Consider the following 26387-nt stretch of genomic DNA (forward strand, 5'->3'; position numbering starts at 1 on the left):
TTTTCATACATTTGACATCAACGGTAGCTTTGAAAACCAAATCATTCACTTGACCAAATAATGTTTTAAGTTTCACATTGTCTTTAACTAATTCAACTGTAGGAAAAAACTTTTTGAACAGTTCCATAGAAACAATAGAACTATCAGAACCTGTATCTAATTCAAATTCAATAATTTTTCCTTCAACTGAAAGTTTGATCATGACCGGACTAGTTTTACCATTACTCGACTGATGAACTTCTTCAATGTCTTTGATTATGTAATAAAATACTTCTTCCTCTGCGTTATCTGAGTTTTCTTGCTTTGTCTTTAGGTTTTGATCTTCAAAATCACCCTCGAATTCTTCTACAAAATGAACACGATTCTTGCACATAGGGGATTTTGACGTATGTCCCATGGTATTGCAAGAAAAACATTTCCATTGCGTTGCAGGACATTTTGAATTATTCATATGTAATCGCAAACATCGTTTACACTTCATATTCATTGACTGCGATGAACCACTACTGACTGGACTTGAACTTGACTGTTTGAATCTTGACCTAAAATGACTTTGACTTTCAACTTTATTCACCAAATCAATTCCCATGATTTTGGCTTTGTTTTCAGCGAGTTCCATACTTTGAGCTATCTGACAGGCTTTACTGAAGGTCAAAATTTCCTCAGATAATAATTTTTTCTTGACGTTTTCTGATTTGAGGCCGCAGACTAACTTATCCCGAAGCGCATCATCTAAGAATTGTCCAAACTGACAATGTTTAGATAATTTTTTCAATTTGATTATGAACGCATTCATATCTTCAGAAGACTCTTGAGTACATATATAGAACTGGTACCGTTCAGCGATAATCAGCTTTTTTGGGCAATAATGTGCTAAGAGGACATTTTTGAGCTGCAGATATGTCCTTGAACTGGGTAATTCTGGTAAAATTAGATCTTTGATAACACTATAAGCCTCTCCACTAACCAAAGTAAGAAATAAAGGTACTTTCTTCTCTTCTTCCATATTATTACACAAAAATTACTGCTTCATTCTCTAGATATAGCTAGATATTTCCGACTCTCCAGGTTTGAAAGGTTCAATTGATCCCACCAAAGACATTTTTATAGTTCGACTTGACTCAGCTTCAGACTATTGACCAGTTTATTCTCGTCGCCAATTATGTTATGTATTTTCGGATACAGAACAAATACTTTTAGATCAAACTTTATTACAAAGAATTATCTGACATTACAACTTCATTCCTATTTGACAGTAAACCGACAGTTCTCCAAACCCGTATTCTAATGTTTTCTAAATATTGAAAGTTTAGTACTTTTCAGCTTACCTTACGTGATTATAATATATGACAATAGCGAGTTATTATAGTCCGCTTCCAACATACTTCTTATAGCATTTTTCACAGCTGAATCAAGGATTTGTCCTTTTCCAAAGGAAATGTTCGTCTATTTTAAATGCGTTGCGTTTTATGAGACAATAGTCTACATCAATTACTACGGATGTTGATATTGTTTTATCAGACCTATAAATAAATCACATACCTGCTTTTCAGTATATCGTAACAATGATAAGGAATTAATTTTTTCAATTAAGTTTTAATAAGCATTAATTAATCTTGTGTCGTGAAGATTCACGGCCGGATATAACTGTCAAACCTATTTTCCGGATTTGTCTTCCGACACTCCGAGTCTCTGCATATGATGATTCGTGAGAAGGCCTGTTATGCGTCGTATTTCATCTCCACTGTAGTCGAACAACTCTTTGGTATCAAGCTTCGAAGGGTAATTGAACGCTTTGGAGTGGGCCAATCCTGGAAGATTGTCCATAAATTTTCTTGCCATCCATGTGTTCAATGGTTTGTTTGGCAAAGTTCAAAGTGATATATGTATCGTTTATTTAGCACAAGCTAATGCAGTTACAATATTAGTCTTAGTCTAGGTTAAAAATTTAAATGTCACAATTAAAATTTAAAATTTAAAATCATGTACATTGAAACATATAAATAAAAACAGCACAATAAATAAAATAAAAAGAAGAAAAAAAAACTGTATTAGCAGGTTCCTATACTAAACACTTTGTAGGTCTAAAAGGTGCACTTTTAATTTTCTTTTAAATATATTTAGAGAGGTAGCATTCTTAATATCCTCCGGTAGTTCGTTGAATGCTTGAACTCCTTTAATGAAAACTGTATTATTTGAATTGACATTACTAGTCTGACGTATATGAAAGTTATTGCGACTTCTTGTATTGTATTCATGATATTCAAAGTTATACTTTAATTTGTCACGTAGATATACAGGAACATCACCAGTTTTAATTTTAAAAATAAATATTAATGCTAAATAACGAAAGTAATTTTTTACTGATAACCATTTTAATGTATTCAACATTAATGTTATATGTGTTCTTTTATCACAAGTGATGCCAATGACAGGTCCAATAAAGCTGCTTGAGGCAGCTTTATTGGACCTTGGACCTTGGACCTTTCCAAGGGAGTCAGCAGCCTCATTTTCTTCCAGGCCAGTATAGCCAGGAATCCAGACCAGAGACAATTTGTTGAGTCTTCTTATTGAGAAGAGTCGTTTTTGGCAATTTGCTTACAATTAAGACGTTGCTTGGTAGGAGCCAAGAGTTTCCAACGCCGCTCGACTGTCCGAGAATATTTTTATTGACTTGTGTGAGGTTGGATTTTGCCAATCTCTCCGCACACAATTCAATAGCATAGATTTTCGCTTGAAATACAGTCGCATAGGTCCCTAGGCAGGTTTATATCTCGGGTCTGCGACTGAAAACGCCTGCACCAGAACCTGAAGGTGTTTTTAATTCATCTGTGAACCATCAACTATCTGCTCTCAATATTTCTTCCTCCCGGAAAATCCAGTCCTCTCTACTCGGGAAAAGTACTGTTTAAGGCAGTTCGAAGCATAATGTCAGAGGTCATTCCCAGAATGCTGTGACTTACATTATCAATTGTACTCTGCGTTAGATTGATTTGTGCAATTGTCGATGTGCACAAGGCTAGATGCAGTCCATCTAGCCTCTCTCTAGAAAAATGTGAAGAGAAGGTAGATCTTGAAGGATATCCATGACCGCTGACGTTGTAGTACTGATGGCAACATAGATGGCTAGACAAGCCTGTCTCTCTGAGCCAGAGAGCTTCGCCTGAGTTGTTTTCTGTAAAGCCTTCGGTCACCAGGCAATTGCACCATAAGTGATCATTGGTATGACAATCTTGTCATAAATCAAATGGATTTGTTGGGGACCTAACCCCAAGTTTTACCACGAATCCATAGGGACACCTATATTATTCTGTAAGAAAATAAATCAGATGTTTTACACAATACTGTTGAATCACCTAAAAGAACAATTCGTTCAGGCCAGTCTCAACTCCCTACACAGTAGGTTAATGGTCTGACACCTATCAGAAAACAACTACTCCCCTGGCTAATACCACGAAGGGCGTTGGATTATAGCCAACAGGTGTCAGTGCAGGATTCTTCACTGAAGTTATTCCTGCATATGCTGTTGGCGATACAACTGCCGCAATAGATTTTCAATTATTGGAACACACTTGCAGACCGGTTTCGGGCTGTTTGGCCACTCGTCAGTGCAAGGTAGTGTATATCATCAACATAAAGTCGCTGATTTCAGATAATTGAAAATCGAATTCCGTCAGAGTATCATTCCTCGAACTAAGCTGAAGACTACAACAAACAACAGGTTTGTCATCGCCCCCTCTGCCTGTGAACGAGGTAACCAACTGCATATCCGAAATTTGCCCAATTCCACTGACTATACGTGAAACAATACTGTTGGTAAGTTTTTGATTTCAACGATGTGTTAACCGATTGATATTGTTCTAAAGGTCAGTATCCCTGAATGGAAAATATCAACAGTATCATGATACTTACATTCAAGTTAGAGAAATAAGATGTGAAAGTTCTGTCCTACCATATTTACGGCTGCCTATGAAGAATGATCGATATCTTTTTTCTTCTTCATTTTTTTTGTCTTCTCGTTTTTTGTTTCTGAATCTTAAATTATATATAAATGAGTAAATTGAATTTAAAAAGTTATTTTATGAAATTTCTAACATTTGCAGATATTCCTTCTATTCAAAAACTGAATCATGTTGAGTACTTGAATCGCAACCACAAGAATTGGACTTCAATATTTAGCAAATGACATCTCTGGTTTTCTCTTTTTCTGATTATTAATGGAAATTGGGACTATTGTCGAAAACTAGCGCCGGCGTCAACAAAAAACTGCGGAAAAATGAATGAATAAACTAGATATTTGCTGATACATAACTGCTAACACATGGTAAAAACATGGCTGCAAAAACAATTTAGTTCGCTAATCAATTCAATCAGCTATTTCCTGATCTTCTGGAAAGTAATCAATTTTCCAGGACATAATAATTAAGTATAGGTACTGGCTTACTTAACAATATTTTTTGAATCTACAAGTCATTGAAGAAGGCTTCAAACCAACCATTTGACTGGTTGTGACTGTAGTTCCTCACGGCAAAAGTCTGGTTTCTCTGAGTTTAATATGTGACTACTTTTTTTTCAATCTGACAAATAAATTTTTATTTGTGAAATTATAATTATTCTCAACTACTTATGTTACGCCTTACATATTCTTTAACGTTGTCAAAATTTATGACAAGTACCCGATAAGATCAAATCGAAAAATAAAAAAAATCGCATTATCTCGTTGTCAATTCTTATTTTGTCAGGCACATTTCTTGGAATTTCTGTCGATTCACTTTCGATATCAAAAGAAGTTCTTAGAAATTGATAAATTTTCTGAAATTGATAAAAGTATATCGAATTTCCAGAATTTTAAATTCACGTTAAATGACGATACAAGTGCCAAATCTTTTAAGATAACTGGAACTTTAATGAAAACGTTTCAATAGCCTCGCTCACAGTTAATTTAACTGATAATGGAATAAGTGGCATATTGCCAGACCCGCGGTAGCAAAATCTTTGTTTGATGATAAAATGTTATGTACAATTGAAGTTTTGATGAATAGCTATATTTTTAGTACAACATGTAGTATATCAAATGAGTCATCGTATTTGAGGTAGCACTGAAAATAATATCCATCAAAATGGCCCACATTACTAACGTCAGTGAAAAGTGATCCCTTTGACGCTACTGGGATTATTCTTTTTTCAAATAGCTGTGACGCGAATTGAACGGATTCAAGATATGACGTCCACTAGCAGTTGTAGAAATTTCAATAATAAGGAGCTACATTTTTTAAGGTTCTCAATAGGACGATGACTGTCCATATTACAGAGTCATCATTTAAATGATACATACATCATCTCCATTTAGAAGCAGGAGAATATGGCAAATACTGTAGGAAAGGTTTTTTAATTCAAAAGTAATGTATCCAAGTTATCGGCATGATTTCATTTCATCAACAACTATTCTTAACATTTGACAATCATAATAGTTGACACATTCAGAAAGTCTAGCAAGCTAAGAATCAACGAGGTTTTATATTTCAAAATGTCCCAACAGGGTCGGCCCTAGAACTTTAGATATTCAGGACACAAAATAAATTTCCCCGATTTTTTTTTAATATTTTATGTTCTCATAACCGAAAAAAGTTCAAAAACATCATTAAACAAATTTTTCGTTGAAAACTCAAAGAACTATGGTAACTATAGATAAACATTTTTTTTGAGCTTTTATGTCATTTGTTGAGTCTTCTTATTGAGAAAAGTCGTTTTTGGCAATTTGCTTATAAATTAAGCGTTGCTTGGTAGGAGCCAAGAGTTTCCAACGCCGCTCGACTGTCCGAGAATATTTTTATTGACTTGTGTGAGGTTGGATTTTGCCAATCTCTCCGCATACAATTCAATAGCATAGATTTTCGCTTGAAATATAGTCGCATAGGTCCCTAGGCAGGTTTATATTTCTGTCCTGGGTCTGCGACTGAAAACGCCTGCACTAGAACCTGAAGGTGTTTTTAATTCATCTGTGAACCAACAACTATCTGCTCTCAATATTTCTTCCTCCCGGAAAATCCAGTCCTCTCTACTCGGGAAAAGTACTGTTTAAGGCAGTTCGAAGCATAATGTCAGAGGTCATTCCCAGAATGCTGTGACTTACATTATCAATTGTACTCTGCGTTAGATTGATTTGTGCAATTGTCGATGTGCACAAGTCTTAATGCAGTCCATCTAGCCTCTCTCTAGAAAAATGTGAAGAGAAGGTAGATCTTGAAGGATATCCATGACCGCTGACGCTGTAGTACTAATGGCAACATAGATGGCTAGACAAGCCTGTCTCTCTGAGCCAGAGAGCTTCGCCTGAGTTGTTTTCTGTAAAGCCTTCGGTCACCAGGCAATTTCACCATTATTGGAACACACTTGCAGACCGGTTTCGGGCTGTTTGGACTTCAATATTTAGCAAATGACATCTCTGGTTTTCTCTTTTTCTGATTATTAGTGGAAATTGGGACTATTGTCAAAAACTAGCGCCGGCGTCAACAAAAAACTGCGGAAAAATGAATAAATAAACTAGATATTTGCTGATACATAACTGCTAACACATGGTAAAAACATGGCTGCAAAAACAATTTAGTTCGCTAATCAATTCAATCAGCTATTTCCTGATCTTCTGGAAAGTAATCAATTTTCCAGGACATAATAATTAAGTATAGGTACTGGCTTACTTAACAATATTTTTTGAATCTACAAGTCATTGAAGAAGGCTTCAAACCAACCATTTGACTGGTTGTGACTGTAGTTCCTCACGGCAAAAGTCTGGTTTCTCTGAGTTTAATATGCGAATTGGAAAATCAAGATTACACTTTGTGATTCGCCTGAATAGAAAAAAAGGAAAATTTACAAAAAAATCGTGGAAAACCTAACAAATATATATTCAAAATATACCTTTTCTACACTTTCTTGAATGTTTGTAGTTTACGAATGAAGAAGTGTAAAATCAAAAATTACTTTTTGATAGACTTTTCCTTGTTTCGGTCCAACATTCTTATTATTTTCAAAGTTGGCGTTTGGAAAGAACAACTCCAAATCAATAAAATTACTCATTTTAGAATTCCCAGAAACCTTTCTGGGTAACCTATTCATTTAAAATCAAATGACTGTACTATCTATGTAGGCTATTACCTACTCTCCATCCCAAACTCATAACCCCAATTGCTTATCGAAAAACTCGTTTTAAAAACTTCTTCCGATGTTTTAAATGCAGGTTCCGTGTTGTAAGTTTGTTAACACCACCTTCAACTTGACTGGCCCTGACGCCGGTGGATGTTGTGACGTCACGGCGTCGCTTGGCAACTGCACTGGCTGCCGTCGTCTCCGATCGTCGGTCTGTGAAAACTCGTTATACCGAGCAGACGGATACTTTGATTTTTTGTAGGTCGCCATTGCGAGCGAATTATGCGATATTGAAATGCCTTCCAGGGGGAAACGTCTTTCACGATATGTTTTTTTTTTCTGTTATTTGGAATGTCCCAATTATGTGACTATTTTTTGATAGATGATGTCTGTTTGTTTCTAACGCAAAGAAAGTCCTTTTATGCATCTTCACAACTCGTACCTTTCAAAAGAAAATGTATTTGTTACGGTAAATGTACACTCTTGGGAAATGTACACTTTTACCGTATAATGTGTACATTTTCCTGAATATAATGTATATGTACATTTTCCGGCAAATGTGTACTCTTGCCTGCACGTTTTGGTAAATGTATATATACCCTTAACTTCATGTTTTAAGAAAAGTTCATGAATACAATTTTCTTCTTAGTTTTTCAGGACCAATACGATTAGAATCAAACGAATAATAATAATAAGGAAAATGTTTCTTTACAAATGCATCTTTTAAAACCTTGTCCACCAGTAAGGGACTGCATTCCTATAATTTCTCTTACCGATTTCTCAACATCTTCAGGAATATTTTGATATGATATAAACTTTTGTTCGCAAATAGCGAATTCATGCCTAGAAAAAGATTGTTTTAAACTCCTTGTTCAGTTCCTAATTTATATAAATTTTTTTCGTCTTTTCGTCATCTCTAGACAAAACAACGCAAATCACATTTTTTGGATCAGTTTTACCACGATCAACGTCTGGAATGGAAACTCTAACATTGTCACCAATCACAGCAGCAGAAAATTTTTCTTTCGAAAGATTACACATTTTGATAGCTTGATTTTCTAAATTTTCCCTTGCTTTCTTTCAAGCATTATCAATTAAAATTTTCTTCTCGTTTAAAACAGAATTCAACCCAAAACTTCCATCTTTATCTTTACAAAAACTAAATATGTGGTGGATCTCGTCAAAGTAACCAAAACATCTGTTTAAAATATGTTTTTCCGTTAACCAGCTGGAGCACCCCTACGAACGACAACCCTCAGAAGTAGGAACTTGTGCGAGCTACGGATTAACGAGGTCTTGGCTTTTAACGTGTGATTCCTAACACCCCCTACTTAGTGTGTGGAATCCCCACACCCTAAGGTGTGGGAATTAGGTATTTTCATGAAAAGTACCAAAAGTTTACTGTCAAAAGAATTAGGGCAATTGTAAATAAGTAGTGACAGCGTACGAAGCGCCCTCTTGGTGTTACATGAAAATTAATACGAAATTATGATTTTCCACGTCAAAAAACCCCGTATACCAAATTTCGTGCAAATGACTTGTTTTTTGGAAGAATTATTTTGAAAAAACGAACAAAAAATTCAAGCATTTTCGGACACAAGTTTATATAGACTTTTTTATTTAATTGTCACTAGTACTACCACTAGAGGTCAAACTATTTCCGGAAAATGTTCGAGCTCAGACGAGGGAAATTTTCTAAAAATATTCATGAGCGAGAAAAAATTTCCGGATATTAATTTGACCTCGCGTGGTATTCGGTAAGAAAATTCTACACCGAATCGTGGTGGAAAATCAAATATTTTTAAAATTTATTTTTCCATTCTCAACAATGCGAATTGGTAATTTCCACTCATCGTAGTTGCATGGGAATACCAATCACCAATCAAGATAGAAAATAGTAAATTCTTCAATTTTACATAAGTTTTGAGTAACTAAAAGTGGCCAAAGCCAGTGAAACCAACAAAATTCTCTGTTTAAAGGTGAATCGATTTAAAAATCATACTATATGTAAAATATGCGTGAAATTGTCTGATGTAATGATCAATCATCGTATCATGACTTATTTACTTACATTAATTAATAGAGGATTGTGGCTCCAATTTGAAGAAAAAAATTGTTCCGAATTGTCCACGAATATTTGCATCTAAACTACGCAAAATTGAAAGTACTGAATGGGAAAAAGGTGAATAAACTAGTGTCTAAATATTATATATATTTAATTAGACATAGACACTTAATTGAAAACATTCCTGCATTTTCGCCATTAAGAAGAGGGTTGGTGTCTGAAGAACATAGAAAACATCTTAGCTTTGTAATCAAAATGTATCAAAACTAAATATTATGTGAACAAATAAAAACCAATCTGTAAAAATGGTCTGTTATTGTAAACGTCAAAAAATTTCCAGTATAATTCGCTGTTGAGTATCCCACGAGAAAAAAATTTCCACTAAAATACCTCCATTGCCAAAATAACGTATTTTGGTTGGTTCAAAATTATAGGTGCGGAAGTTTCACAGGAATACATCACCTCAATATCTAAACTACTTTTTTTTTCAATCTGACAAATAAATTTTTATTTGTGAAATTATAATTATTCTCAACTACTTATGTTACGCCTTACATATTCCTTAACGTTGTCAAAATTTATGACAAGTACCCGAAAAGATCAAACCGAAAAATAAAAAAAAATCGCATTATCTCGTTGTCAATTCTTATTTTGTCAGGCACATTTCTTGGAATTTCTGTCGATTTACTTTCGATATCAAAAGAAGTTCTTAGAAATTGATAAATTTTCTGAAATTGATAAAAGTATATCGAATTTCCGGAATTTTAAATTCACGTTAAATGACGACACAAGTGCCAAATCTTTTAAGATAACTGGAACTTTAATGAAAACGTTTCAATAGCCTCGCTCACAGTTAATTTAACTGATAATGGAATAAGTGGCATATTGCCAGACCCGCGGTAGCAACATCTTTGTTTGATGATAAAATGTTATGTACAATTGAAGTTTTGATGAATAGCTATATTTTTAGTACAACATGTAGTATATCAAATGAGTCATCGTATTTGAGGTAGCACTGAAAATAATATCCATAAAAATGGCCCACATTACTAACGTCAGTGAAAAGTGATCCCGTTGACGCTACTGGGATTATTCTTTTTTCAAAAAGTTGTGACGCGAATTGAACGGATTCAAGATATGACGTCAACTAGCAGTTGTAGAAATTTCAATAATTAGGAGCTACATTTTTTAAGGTTCTCAATAGGACGATGACTGTCCATATTACAGAGTCATCATTTAAATGATACATACATCATCTCCATTTAGAAGCAGAAGAATGTGACAAATACTGTAGGAAAGGTTTTTTAATTCAGAAGTAATGTATCCAGGTTATCCGCATGGTTTCATTTCATCAACAACTATTCTTAACATTTGACAATCATAATAGTTAAAACATTCAGAAAGTCTAGCAAGCTGAGAATCAACGAGGTCTTATATTTAAACATGCGTCAACAGGGTCGGCCCTAGAACTTTTGACATTCAGAGCACAACATAAATTTCCCCGATTTTTTTTTAATATGTTATGTTCTCATAACGGAAAAAAGTTCAAAAACATCATTGAACAAATTTTTCATTGAAAACTCAAAGAACTATGATAACTATAGATAAACATTTTTTTTGAGCTTTTATGTCATTGATTGAGCTCAATATACCATTTTAGAGAACCAAAAGTATATATAAATGTAGTGTCAAAAAGTGTGGAAGTTTTTTTAAATAAAAATTGGGATATGAGATTTGTGAGAATGTTCACTTGAAAATGATTTACAAAAATAAAAAAGACGCCACTGATTTAAGTTTCGACGTAAAATTAATTTTCTTAAAAAAGCAGAACTCCGACTGATATGATAATTTTCTGATATTAAATGTTAGCCATTGTAGGCTGAAAATGAGACATTTCTTGGATTAATCTCAAATTTAAATGAAAAATGAGAAAAGCACATTCTCAAACTAATTCAGTTTATGATATTAGTTTAAAAAGGGTCTAATAGGACGAAACGTAACATCTGTTACAAATAAAAGTGTTAAAAAAATAGAAAGTATTATTTCTCACAAGTTTCTTGATGCTTATTTATGCTATACAAAGAACCTACCTGCATATTTCAAGATTCTAGGTTCAGTAGCTTCGGCCGTACGTTGATATAAGAGTGTCAGTCAATCAATAGGTACCCACTGTAATGAATAGCTTCGAGAATCGAATTATGTTACCAATAAAGAAATTTCGTAAAACTAACACAACCGTCGAAGACGTCTGCCCTCACGCGTCTGCCAGCGTTCGGGTCGCATTCTCGGCGACGGCGCTTCATTGCTCAGATCGGCCATCTGCACCCGCGCATCGTCCCTCGTCGCCTTATAGTAGACGCGACGTGTAATGGCTTACTGCGTTGCGTCAAGTTGATTTTATTGTGATAAGCTTTAAATGATTCGTCCAAATTGCTCAATGTGAAAGACAAAGTTTATTTATATTAAATACTTCAAACGACAATCGTATCAATTTTTATAAGAATTTGACAGATATTCCAAAAAGTGCATTATAGAAAACATATCCAATTTAATTGTATTTATGGCTCAGTATTTTGCATTTAGTATTGTATTTTGGCATTTAGTATTTGCATAAAAGGGAGATATTCTGAATATTTTGATTGAAAAATAATACAGCATATTTATAATACAAAAATATTTTGCGAATCGAATGATTTGAAAATAAAATTGAAACCAATGAGCCAGAATTTCCAATTTTTCTCGAATAATTTCAGTGGACAAAGAGGTCATGGAAAGGAGTAGTTCTTCATTTTCTACAACTTTCGTATTCGTCTTTTTTTTTCATTAGGAAGTCTATTTTTATAGAAATCATGAAAAACTATTTTCCACTCTTGAAATTCATCCTACTTCATCCCCCTTACCTAGGATTGATTTTGATTTATTTTTCCTGCCGGGAGGTCAATATTTTGTAAAATGAGAAATGAAACTTTCTGTTTTCTAACCACTTTTATTTATAAAAGTGGAAAAAAAAACATAGAAAGTTTTATTTCTTATATTTTATGTAACAACGGTTACATCCATTAATTTAGATCAATTTTAGGATACTCTTTCTGACAATTTTCAAGTTGTTATTTGTCTCTATAACAGGTGTTTTGTTGGTCTATATATTAGTAACAACGGTAAAACCCATTTCTGTATGTCTAATTTTTTCATTGAATCCTGTTCGTTATACGATGGATTTTTTCATTCTTTGTGAACATACAAACTATACGAAACCGGCCGAAATTCCCATCTAATTTTCTCGGCATTACGTTTTTCGAGCCCATTTGTTGTTTATTTTAATTTTTCCATTCCCGAAATTAATTATACTCTGCATTTTGTGAAACGAGCTTCGTAATTAGGTAATTATAAGGATTAGTCTGTAAGCCCATCATCACTTCTTCCAACGAAAACAAACAGAAGCAATTATATGGAAACAATTTTTTTATCGATCTTTTTGGGTATTTTCATTTTCCACAACTTGAAAAAAAAACTGAAAATTAAATTGAAAAACTTTATACAGGTGTAGAAAATGAAAACTTTTCAAATCACTGTGATGTGATACTGTGTGAATGCAAAGTATTTTTCACAACGAGAAATGTTCTTTTCATCAGTAACTTGTAGGTAATAATTTTGCTTTTCATACAAAGAGCTAAGAAACTATACTGATACTTATTTCCCCGTTTCGGAAGCTAAAATGTTTCTCCGTCTTCAGAAAAAAAAAATATAATGATACTTTTTTCGTTAACTTAATTTTCAAATGTCCTTGATATATGTAGACGCAGTTTTAGAAATGTGAAATATTTCAATGTTGTCGATTGACTTCTGAAATATTCGTTGTTGTACAAGGTGTTTAAATTGATTTCACAAATTCGACACTATTCATATCTTCCGTTTAAGACGAATCGCCAAGTATGATACATTTCTACGGAGCTGTTCAAAAAGCTCTTCTCTCAGGATTACTCTGGTCCAGAAGTGCCGCGTCTGGAAAATATGAACAAGATGATTTTTGAAAAAATTCAAGTGTCGGTTGCAAAAATTGCAAAACTTATAAACCATCAACTGAAAAAAACGGAGTTTGGCTTTTAGTAAATATCTCAAAAACTATTTGGAATTTTTTTAATTCAAAAAATAACTTCTCAATGATATAAAATATTTTTAAAGAAGGTTAATATATTTTTTCGAAACTAAAATACTTGGACTATACGAAATCCCAGTTGTTATAACATGACGAAGAGTGGAGGTTGTTTTTCTAATGGAAATTATTGTTGAATTTCATCAATGTGAACCAGTATACACTTGCTCAAAATCAACTCGAAATTCGAAAAATAAACTAAATTTCAGCAATCTCGCCAATTACCACAAAAGAGAGGTCAAAATATTACCCCTTCTCTTATTCCATGCCACTGGAAAGGCGGAATAAAATCACCTCCACCTCAAAAACACCCTGTATTTTTGAAACGAAAGATTTGCCGGGAAAATTTCATTTCAAAGGTAATTTTTATTTATTAAGGGAAATTTCCAGTTTCAATTTGGCGATGAACTTACGAAAATCCTACCTATTTTTTATCTGGTTTCGAGTAAATAATTTTGTAAATTGAAAATTATATCAGTTTCAATTCCTGCCTTATTTTCATTCTGGAATATTCAAAGTCAAAATTATATGTACTAGTCATTCAAAACATAGGTATATCATAGCCAATGAATCTTATATCTGTTGATGAAATTTGAAATTATTTCAACATCGTAAGCAATCTAGATGACGTTATTGAATAGAGATTAATAGGTTCCAAAAAAATGTGTTTGAAGTGGGTTTCTTATCAACCAACTATCGTCTCCTCACGAAGGCCAACCCTCAGAAGTGAAAACGTGATAAAGAAAAAGGTCTCTCAGTATTATGACCTAGAATATAGCATTGACAACTGTTCAGGAACAAGCGACATTGTTCTTAAAGCCTATCGTTTTTTGCTGAACTAAATTCAATAAAAAGGGGATATATTCCATGTATCCCTCTTTCTTTATAATAATAGACAGAAGAAAGTCAAAAGTTTTTTTTGCTGGACTGAATCTATCTATTTGGAGAATTTGGGTCCCATACGTGAATTGGATTATTAGTTCATATAGGAAAGTCGCGGAAGAGACCAAAGTATTCCTTCAAAGTGTCCCCCTAGGTCTAGACTATAATATTGACTTGTTTTTTCGATTCCCCATATTATTTACTGGAAGAGAGATATTAAGGGTGGGGAGTTTTCAAATTGTCACTCTGTATATGTTCTGCTACCCTTACGACATTTCTCATTGTAATATTCCAGAGAGCTTGGGTTTGTTCTGCCGTCTGTACATTTATGGCTTTTCTGTGAACTATCGTTTTTTGCTGAACTAAATTAAATAAAAAGGGGATATATTCCATGTATCCCTCTTTCTTCATAATAATAGACAGAAGAAAGTCAAAAGGTTTTTTTGCTGGACTGAATCATTTGAATTTTTGCATCCAGTATATCTATTTGGACAATTTGGGTTACATACGTGAATTGGACCATTAGTTCATATAGGAAAGTCGCGGAAGAGACCAAAGTTCCTTCAAAGTGCCCCCTAGCCCTAGACTATAATATTGACCTGTTTTTTCGATTCCCCATATTATTTACTGGAAGAGAGATATTAAGGGTGGGAAGTTTTTAAATTGTCACTCTGTATATGTTCTGCTAGCGTTACGACATTTCTCATTGTAAATAATATTCCGGAGAGCTTGGGTTTGTACTGCCGTCTGTACATTAATGGCTTTTCTGTGAACTCTCCAATAAAATGGAAATACGACTGTAATATATGGCTTCCACATGGTTTTCTCTTCTGATATATTTTTTTTGTTGCAGGTGATGGAAACGAAAAATATGATATATTTGGTATCGGAATATGCGAGCCAGGGGGAAATATTCGGTGAGTAGGTTTCGTCCGATTTTTACACACATAGACGTAGAAAAAAAATTCAAAAGTAGATTCCAAAACTATTTTCATCGGGTAAAATATGATTTTCATTGAATTAAAAAAAATAATTGGTTATGTTGAATGCTTCAAGCTGACACTGAATTGAATTCAACGAATTTTACTGGTATAGTCGAAGTAACCTTTATTGTGAATACTTAAAGCTATCGGCATCTCAAAGGCCAATAAAACCAATACATAGAAATAATGCCGCTGCCAACTAGCCCACTTGAACTGAAAAATTGGTTCGTATTGGATAATTTTTACTAACCGAGTTTTATGATTGGCTGAAGAGTCATAAAATTAAACTTGAAGTCATATTACGGTGACGAATAGAATGTGGGGATACTTATATCGCCGTTGTGTCGTCAATGTTCAGTTCAGAAACTGATCGCAATTTGAGTGGTGAAATTCGATATTGGTGCAGTTATAATTATTTAAAATTTTGTTATCTGCTAAAAATGTGGCGTCCTTGGACAAGTACTAATAGTAATAACGAGTGTGATAACAACGCGGCCTTTTTCCTGTGTAGTGATTCCAATAGCGATGGTGAACAATGCGAGAAAGAGATACCAGTGAATAAGATTCGGATGCATTGGAATATTGAAACACAGAGAGTATGTTTGAATGTATATAAGAATCTACATCTCAAGTTTGGTTTCGAGGGAAACAAACTATTACAGGTAACATCAGATTTGACCTAAATTCCTTTCTCAACTGTACGTAAAATAGTCAAAAACAAACCTTATGAACGCAAGACGCGATGTGATATGGGATTACCAAAACCTTTAGATGTTCATCTGATAAAATATGAAAAAAAAAAACAATATGCGACTGTTACAAAAGTAATGAGATTCTTACAATTGAAATAATAAGGAAGAAATTGAATACTTCCGGCCATGTTTACTGGTACTAGTCAGTAGGTATATTTTAGTTTAAGTTTAGTTTGTAGTAAGGGTCTGAGTGGAAGACCAGTTTCTCTCTTCCTGGTGTTGAGAGAAAACTGAATTCTCACCTTTTCATTACCTAGTTTTTTTTTTATTGAAACTTAATATTGGTTGTGAATTTTTGGTAAATAATAAACGTATTATTATTATTATTATTATTATTATAACGTGAGCTGCTGTGACAAAACTCTTCAGAATTGAATAAAGAAACTAGGATTTAGATTTAAGATAATAAACAGACGTCAAGCAGTTATGGAAAGCAAAAGAATAGTGGAATTGCGTAAATAATACTAAGAACAAATAACTAAATATAGACAAGAATAACGGCAAATTTTCTATTCGAACGAAACTTGGTGTGACACTCACAAAACAGTTTTGAAAGGGTGGACTAATGGTTCGAGAATGTTTACGCCTAACATGCCTGCAAACAAAGAATCGCGACTAATCATTGTGCATTGCGGGGGAGGTAAAGGATGAGGGAAAAATTTATATATTTTATATTTCCAAGGGAGCTATTGACGATTTTATTAAAGAAACCCAAGAACACAAACTTTGTTCCGAAATTATGATCAGTACCTAAATCAACCTCCCGAAAGTCAGGACAAGAACTCAATACTGAAATCAAATTATATCAAATCTGAATAAAACAATGACATCACTGTATTCATAGATATGATAATATGCATTCTGTAGGAGTGGATATCTCTTTCTGTTATTAATAGCCGATGATGAATACCGTGAGTAATCAAACTTCACTTGATATCACCATTCTCATTCAATTTACTTCAAATTGCCACGCTGGGATCGAGAGAAACGTCCTTCTAATAATCCTCGATAGAGAAAATGGCCAATTTCTTCGCCCACGGCGATAATTGTCCTTATTGTCCCCGCGTGGCGTGTGATGCTGACGCCACTGCCTGCATACGCCTACGAGGACCTTGACGGTCTGACGTCATCAGAGATGAGAGAGCGCCGGGGCGCCAGGGGTCTCAGAATCGACGCACAACAAGGAACATTGCGACCCTGGACCTAGAAAATGATGCTGGATACTAAAATCCCGCAGCCACGCACTCTCTTGTGCAATCTTTCATGACTCTATTCGTGAACGTCAGTTTCAGGGTTTTGGGGTCTATAGTTCAAGAGTAAATTGGGCTGTTGGTTCAATGATTTGAGCACTTTGATCTATCTGAGATAGTATTTGATGATACATTGAACAGGTGACTGGTTTATCGGTTTTGATTGTTTTTTAATCTCAGTCAAGTATCATCTTTTGATTTCGATTATTTGTTACACTCGTTGAACTTGAGAAATATGCGTTATCCACATTGCAACCCTTTTTTACTCTATGGAACTATACACTTTATAAATTGATAGATGTAGCCGTTACTACGTGGTAGAAAATCATAATGAAGAAAAGAGAAATGAAACTTTCAATGTTTTTTACCACTTTTATTTGTAACTAACGTTACTGCAGTTTTGTCCTATACGGACATTTTCAAACTTATACAATAAGCTAACAATGATTCATTACATTAGCCCTGTAGGTTCTAATAGAGATACTTGGCTTGATTGAGTACCTGAATTTATAGTTCCCAATGCGGATCTGCCAATTAAAAAACCGGCGAGTATACTAAATCGATTTGATCATTTAACAGGTTGCGCCCATAATGTTTATGTTCGTGAATTTCCAAGGATTCTGAATAATTGAGTTTGTAACCCTTCCTTGCATAGTGCAGATTCAGAAACTTGTGGTTGCATACCAAAAAATGGTTTAAAAACGTCGAATCATTTTTTTATGTCCAACATAAACACCATTACACCCCGGACACTTTAGCTTATAAACTCCAGATTTCTCCAACTTGTCCACCTTATCTTTGGCATTGAAAAGGAAATGAGATAACCTGGCATGTGATCTGAATGCCACTTCCACATTGTTTTTTCTGAAGAAACCCGCAATTAGCTCTGTTCTTTTTCCAAAATATGTTAGCGTTACCAATTTCTTGATTTCTGGTTGTTTGACCTGAGGGTATGATAATCTGTAAGTGAATTTCCGGCTTTGTTTCCTGACCAACTTCTAGATAGTATCTGCGTTGAAACCATTATTATGACCTATCTGTGTAATTATATCAATTTCTCAACATTGAACCTAGCTATAGCAGACATCACCATCCCAAGCGATTCTTTCCATCAAGACAGTCATAAATTAGAAGCCTACAATTCAATTTTGCACAAAGCATTCTCTCTGCCTTTGTCTGCTAACAATCTAGATAGGGAAGTTGATATAATTACACAGATAGTCCATAATAATGGTTTCAACGCAGATACAATCCAGAAGTTAGTCAGAAAACAAAGCCGTAAATTTACTTACAGATTAATATACCCCCAGACATATTTTGGTAAAACAGAGATAATTGTGGGTTTATTCATAAAAAATAATGTGGAAGTGGTATTCAGACCACATGCCAGGTTATCTGATTTCCTTTTCAATGCCAAAGATAAAGTGGACGAGTTGGAAATGTCTGGAGTTCATAAGCTCAAGTGTCTGGAGTGTAATGGTGTTTATGTGGGACAATGTGGTCGAAATTTCTAAAAACGGTATGCTGGACATGAAAGGTCTTTCAGACTAGGAAAAAATGATTCGACGTTTTCAAACAATTCTTTGGCATGCAACCACAAGTTTCCGAATCTAAACGATACGGAAATTTCGCACTAGGCAAGGATGGGTTACAAATTCAATTATATAGAATCCTTAGAAATTCACAAGCATAAACAATGCGGGTGCAACCTGTTAAATGATGAAATCGATTTTATCTACTCGCCGGTTTTCAAATTGGCAGATTCGCATTGTGAACTATAAATTCAGGTACTCAATCAAGCCAAGTACCTCTATTAGTACCTACAGGGGTGGTATATAATGGCTAATGTAATATATCATCGTTAGTTTATTGTATAAGTTTGAAAATGACCGTATTGGACGAAACTGCAGTAACGTTAGTTACAAATAAAAGTGGTAAAAAACATAGAAAGTTTCATTTCTCTTTTTTTATTATAAATTTTATATTAATCATTTTATTTCATTCAATTAATGCCATTTTATATATTTTTTCTGCTCTCTCCATTCTAAACTGATCTTTATGTGTTTGACAGCTGGTAGGTGATGGCTCATTTAGAATACACCTGTAATCTAAATTAATTGCGGCCACTTCCTTAAGAAATTGGAAAAAATGATGATGTATATAACATTATGAAAAGAGAAATGAAAATTTCTATGTTTTTTAACACTTTTAACATCCATCAATTTATATAACATTCACTCTGATAAATATGATCTTATGAATACAATTGACCAAAAGCTAAAACCAGTGAATTTTATCTCCAAATTCTCTGTAAAATCGAAATAAAAATATATTTTCAGTAAATTTATTGTTCAATAGTTTGTGGTTTGGTAATGAATCTAATTATATCCGTGAATCAACAATCACTTGTTTTAATTATAATCTATCATTCAGTATCTCGTAAAAATTCAAAATGAGTGATAACGATCAAGAAATTCGTGCTACCCCACCAGATATTACCGAACATGCAAATATTGCGATGAATAATTTGCTGTCGGCAAAATCAAGAGAAAACTACGAATATAATTTCGAAAATTTTATGAGTTGTAGAACAGCAAATAAGGAACTTGCGTTCCCTGGAGCTTCAAAACGTATTCTTCCTGCACGGTTTTGACCGAATAATTGTCGTACCTTAGCCAACAATTGTAGCCAACGTGGAAGATATCCGTCATGTAGTGTCCAATATTGGTATCTTTACCGTCGTGGTAAACAACAGCGAATAGCGTGTTTCCGACGATACCAATGTCGAATCGATTTTCAAGTCAAATCCAAACTCCGAAGCCTTGATAATCTTGGTGCAACCGTCGTGGAAAACACGTCTGAAGCAATATGAGCATTATTTGCTCCCTCGCTTCTACCTGCTCGTTAATTTTCGCACAGTCAGCCTTTCTGAACTATTCTTGGAGACGAGTACCTCAAGCGCTTCAGTGACAGTCTTTACTTTCTCAATGTTGAGTGTTAGACTGACGAAAGATTGGATATTCTCAGTAATGTGGTCTCCGATACGATGAATGTTCGACTTCTGTTGTCCCCTAAAGATGTCGCTTGTCGGTGTACTGCTGAAGTAGATCCTTCTGGTTGAAAATCCTTTGTTTTTCGATCCCATTACGTTCCATTCATTACTTGAATCACTGCTCAAAGCAGATTCAACGAGCGGTTTTTCATCTTCAGTGTAATATTCAACCAACTCCATTAGCTCAAACATTTCATCATTGAGTCCATTCGAAAGAAAACCTGGAAACTCTTCCACATCTTGTCCATTCACGATCCGGTCGGTCCGCATGTTATGCAACATTTTATAAAACCACGTCGGACCGAAAGAGATGCCAGTGTTGATGATAACTGCTCTCTTTTCTTTCGGCCTAATGTAGGAAGGTAAGTAATGAAACTGCTCCACAAAATGACACATTCCAATTGATCAATATGATAGATTCAATTTTACCACCCTCCTTTCCATCAGATAACAATGTGAGCGAGGCCGAACAACTATGGATCTCACGAACTAATCTAGAAGTACCAAGAACCAGAAAAAATCTTCAACAAACCTGGGATATTCCTCTTGAAAAAATGCCTTAAATAATTTGTTAGACTTGGCTAAATCTCCTATAGATAAGGTACGTATAAAAGCAGTGTCGTCAAAACATGCAGGGGCTTGGTTGGATGCCTTACCAGTTTCATCCCTTGGTACATTATTGGACAATGAATCTTTTAGAGTTGCTGTAGGCCTTCGACTAGGTTCCAATATTTCTGTTTAACACAAATGCAAGTGTGGAGTGGAAGTAGACACCCGAGGATATCATGGATTGAGTTGTAGATATAGCGCCGTGCGCTTTTCCCGTCATCAAGCTGTAAATGATATCATCAAACGTGCCTTAGGTTCGGCAAATATACCTTCCATCTTAGAACCCCCAGGCACTTGCAGCGATGATGGGAAACGACCAGATGGCATGACTCTCATTCCTTGGCGGAAAGGAAAACCGGTTGTCTGGGATTTCACATGCGTCGATACTTTGGCTCCTTGTCACGTTCCTTCGACTTCTGTATCCAGCGGTGCAGCAGCTTCATCAACGGAATTGTCAAAAACACGGAAATACAATTATTTGGGAGATAATTTCATTTTTTATGCAATAGGAATCGAAACATTTGGTACCTTAGACCCCCAAGCATTGGAGTTCATTCGTGAAATCGGCATTAGGATATCCAAAGAGGCGAATGACGCAAGAGCTACCTCTTTCTTGATTCAAAAAATTAGCATTCTGTTTCAAAGAGGAAATGCAGCTCCATGTTTAGGTACAATTCCTCAATCAAAAACCCAAGTGAATTACCTATGTTTCCCATGAACAAAATATATCGGCATGTACAGACAGTGCAAGGAATGGAGTTGTGCAGTTTGGTGGAAGACTCGCAGCAAAACGGTAAAGCTTTGACAGAAAAGGAACTGGGAACTCTAAATGAGGCTGAGTTTGGTCCTCTGGCTGAGCCCTCACAGTCCCCAAAAGAACTAATATCTAATTCAGTTTTGAGCAGTTTTGCTTCGAATTCCTTATCCTACCAGGCCAATGAATGGGTGAATCATCGTATCCGTGTTTACTCAGAAGAAGATAGTAGTGACAAACGTAGTTGCAACAATAAATCGGTGATACATTCTTCAGTGAAAACTCTTGGGTTCAATGGGTTAAAAATATTGGAAACACCTGTTTCATGAACAGTATAATCCAATGTTTATCAAACATGGGATGGTTGCTGGAATACCTAAAAAAGGATACATGGAAGATATCAATACTAGTATTTCTAGTATGAAAGGTGTTTTAATCAAAGCGTTCGCAGAAGTTATCAAGGAATTGTGGTCAGAAGATTCATCTGATAGAGTAATCAACACAGTCTACTTCAAAAATCAGATTCAAAGATTTGCCCCTCGATTCATGGGTTCTGCCCATCAAGACGCCCACGAAATCCTTCGATATCTTTTAGAAGGTTTACATGAGGATCTCAACAGAATTACTGAGAAACCTGAACCGATCTTAACTGAGATTGACGAAAAATTGAGCGATAACGGAAAAGCACAAGAGTCCTGGCAGAGATATTTGAATATGAACAATTCCAAGATTGAAGACTCGTTGGTCAATTAAAATCCACTATGAAGTGCACACACTGTGGACACTCATCAGTAACCTTTGATCCTTTCTGGAATTTCTCTCTTCCCATACCACAAAGAACTGGCCAATTGAGTTTGTCACATTGCTTGGATTCTTTCACAAGAGAGGAAACTCTGGATGGAGATGAAAAACCAATGTGTTCGAGGTGCAAGCAAAAGAGAAAATGTACAAAGTCATTATCAATCTATAAGTTTCCTCGTATTTTAGTAATTCATTTGAAAAGATTCTCTCCAACGGAAAGATTCAGAGGCAAATTGAATGTTTCCATTGACTTTTCTTCAGATAGATTAGATATGAGCAGTTATGCAGCAGACAATGTGGCTCCTTGTCGTTATGATCTATATGCACTTTCAAATCACAGTGGGACTACTTACAACGGACATTACACAGCATATTGCAGACAGCCATATAGTGGCACGTGGCATGAATACAACGATTCACACGTGTTCCCAATTTCGCCAAAATCACTTGTGAGCGATGAGGCATATGTCCTTTTTTATGAACAGGAGGGAACGAAGCGGCACCTTTGATGTGATTTTTTTTATAATCTTAGTTCTTTGAATTGATTTGTATTTCATGATTGTTCCAAATTTCATAATTTATTGTAATATTAAATTGTAATTGATTTTATATATTAAAAAAATCCAACTATAACCAGGGTAGATTTCCTTCTCTCGTTCGACGAGATGTTTTTGCTCAGGCCGTTCAGTAAGTTGAAGAGTGGTTGACATGTGATCAGGGCTTGCAAAATAGAGTTGATGTAGTAGCAATTGGCATTTTTTGCGCATATATTTCAAATCTGTTAACACGTTTCAAGACAGTGGAAGTTCAAAGCTTTAACAGTTACCAAAAAACATTGTTAGTCATATTCAAACGAAGAGGTAAAGTTTATGCAATTCAAAGACTACTTATGCTTAAAATTTTATTTTGTTGTAGTCATAACGCGGACAGAGTTTGATCATGACGATGAAAATCTGCTATTTTATTATTTAGGTATGGTGTTTCCATACATTTCCGCGAAATACAGAATATACCCTTAAAAAATTAAAGTTTCTATACATATATCCTGACTCCTGTTCCACAGTATTTTTCATCATGTATCTACAGGATGTTCCAAATTAAGTCGGCATCATTGCTAACTCCGTTATTATTGATGCTACAAATTCGGCTAAATAGGCAAATTAGTAGAATTTTTAATGGCCTTCTCGACGCCGAAAACAAAAAAAATGACAGTCGCGTTTTCAAAATATTTCATAAAATGATATTTTTTCAATGGAACACCCTATATTTCATCATACATTTCGATTCGTAGAAACATTCTCAACAACAAGGCTCATATCAACTTTCTTCCTAAAGTTGAAAATGAGGGATTTATGTGGAAATATTTCTCTCTTTCACTATTCGGCCATCAAGTCTATTATTTATAGTTTCAATATATTTTTTCAGTTCATCTACATTATTATGTTTAATTTTGTGCCCCTCATCTTTCATAAATTACCAAAAATAAAAATCTTGAGGTGTCATGTCTGGTGAACGAGGAGGCCACTTACTAGGATCATTTGTAGCAATCCATCTGTTTCCAAAACAGTCTCGCAACATTCTTTTTACGCCACTGAAATGATGTGCTGGTGCTCCATCTTGCTGAAAATAGATCATCTGACGAGCCTCCAGATCAATATCATCGAAAAACTCTTGTTCTGCCTCTAAATAGACCATACCAAACATTAATACTAAATCGTCTTTGCGGATTGTGGGGATGGACTAGAAATGGAATATGTCTGTACAAAAACGGCTTCAATTATAGCCGACATATTTCGATTCACAAAATAAATCACGAATCGAAATGCATGACAAAATATAGAGTGTTCCATTTAAAAATATATCATTTTATGAAATATTTCGAAAACACGACTGTCAGTTTTTTTGTTTTCGGCGTCGAGAAGGCCAGTAACAATGCTATTAGTTTACCTATTCAACCGAATTCTTAGCATCAATAATAACGTAGTTGGCAATGGTGCTGACTTAACTTGGAACACCCTGTATATCTGCCTCACTAAAAAATATCTGATTACTTTCCACAGCTGCCTGTTCACATGTATCAACGCATACTTCCCATTGTGAGGAAGATTTCAAAGAGGCGCTTGATCTGGGTCGAATTAATTTTCGATCAAGAAGCGTTCCTTGGGGAAGGATAAACTGGCAAAAGGAAATAAAACTGTGAAGTATCATCGAGAACTCGTGAACGAAATTGGATGGTAAAATAAATCGAAATAGGGGAATATACGAAGAAGTAAAGACACCGTGAAAGTTGTCGATGAAGAGATTTCGGTGACTTATCACCGGATGAGAAGAATCTTGAAGCCTGAGCCGTATAACATCTCAAAACAAATGTCTTTCGGATGACAGTCATGAACACATAATGTATGAGATATTTCATGAATACATAATTTGTAGGTTTTCTCATGAAATAACAAAATATTTCGCCTTTTTTGCATTCTTGAAATAAAATCTTCAATGTGTACTTAAAATAACGTCATTTCGGATTCGTAGTAACGTCAATCTTCAAATATTTGTTTATTTTTTGTCTGTAACAATACAAAAATAAACATGACCGGTGGAACCTCTGATGTAGTATAAATCTAAAACAAGCACTGTTTTCAAACACCAGAACTGTAAAACTTTTTGACGCGCGTTTCACAAACCAAATTGGCGACAAGAGTGTTCCAGTTCTGGTGTTTTTGGAACCATTGTTCTTTCGTAAATAAACATATTTCTTATGTTTTCAATTCATCAATAAGATTGTTATTGGGTAATAAACCAATTATTTCATCAGCTCAAAGAAAATGATGTAATAATATGCGAGCTATTTATGATGTTCAATGCTTCATCAAATATTTCAATCACGAAAAAATGTATACCGACAATAAGAATTCCACAAGAAGCCCCGAGTCTGGTTGAGATACGTTGACGACACCTTCATAGTATGGAACCATGGGGATACAGAATTAGACACCTTTCTGAAGCACATCAGCAGCGTAAAACCTTCCATCATCTTCATGAATGAGAAAGAAGTCCACAACTAAGTAGGGAATATATGTATATCGAAAACCCACTCACACAGGGCAGTATCTCTATCACGTTTCTAACCACCATCAATATACCAAAAAAGGAATCATCAAGACTTTAGTGGATGGTGCTGTAATACGAAGGAAGGTCTCGAGAAGAAACTAGGCATCATCAAAAAAGATCTTCAACGGAATGGTTACTCCAAAGTGAAGATGGAAAAGACGGAAGATGGAAAAGACAGCAAGAGACTCACAAGGAATAGAAACCGTCACAACCAGTGCTTGCCCTTCTCTACCTCAGAGGCTTGTCGAAAAGGATGATAGGAATTGGGTTCAAGTACACCTGCTTCAGATCCGGAAACACCATCCGTAGCAGCATCACAAAAACCAGGCCACCAAACGCGGTCTGCGATTCCAAGAATTGCATTTACCAGATACCCTGTGAGTGCGACAAATCCTATAGAAAGTCCGCATTGCCAAGCACAAAGAAACATACATAGGAGAGAAACCAGCAAATCCGGAATAGCAGAGGATGTTTGGTCTCATAAACATAACATCAAGTAGTCCCAAGCTGAGATCATCCACAGGAAGGAACACTGGTGTAAGGGGAAGTTCAAAGAAGCAGCAAAGAAGCTGCATCACCCGAAGATGATTGTAGATAGTAACAATCGAAACGTCGTAAAGTAACTTGGTTTGAAATATTTTTCAATTTTTTAATAGTTCAATGTTTTGCTTCTTTTCATTTCTTTTAACTCCATGGTCGTTTTTATCATTTATCTTGATTATTTTATTCGTTTCATTGTAATTTCATTTCACGTTTTATTGCTCAATATAATTGATTTTTTACCTATTCAAATTGATTTAATTTGTTCTTTGATAGATTTAAAATCACCGAA

The 26387-nt window shown here is 34.9% G+C and overlaps 1 protein-coding gene across 1 annotated transcript in view; it reads left to right on the forward strand.

The window, feature by feature from the left end:
* The window catches only part of LOC111509798 (uncharacterized), a 103228-nt gene that overhangs the window by 20398 nt on the left and 56443 nt on the right, over nt 1-26387 (forward strand). The window contains exon 3 of the mRNA XM_074183279.1: nt 15100-15163. Coding sequence (XP_074039380.1) covers nt 15100-15163 — 64 coding nt within the window. The remainder of the gene's footprint in view (nt 1-15099; nt 15164-26387) is intronic.

This window comes from Leptinotarsa decemlineata, unplaced genomic scaffold (genome assembly GCF_025532065.1).
Source record: "Leptinotarsa decemlineata unplaced genomic scaffold, Ldec_3_MD MMD2_tig00026336_RagTag_RagTag, whole genome shotgun sequence".
NCBI lineage: Eukaryota > Metazoa > Arthropoda > Insecta > Coleoptera > Chrysomelidae > Leptinotarsa > Leptinotarsa decemlineata.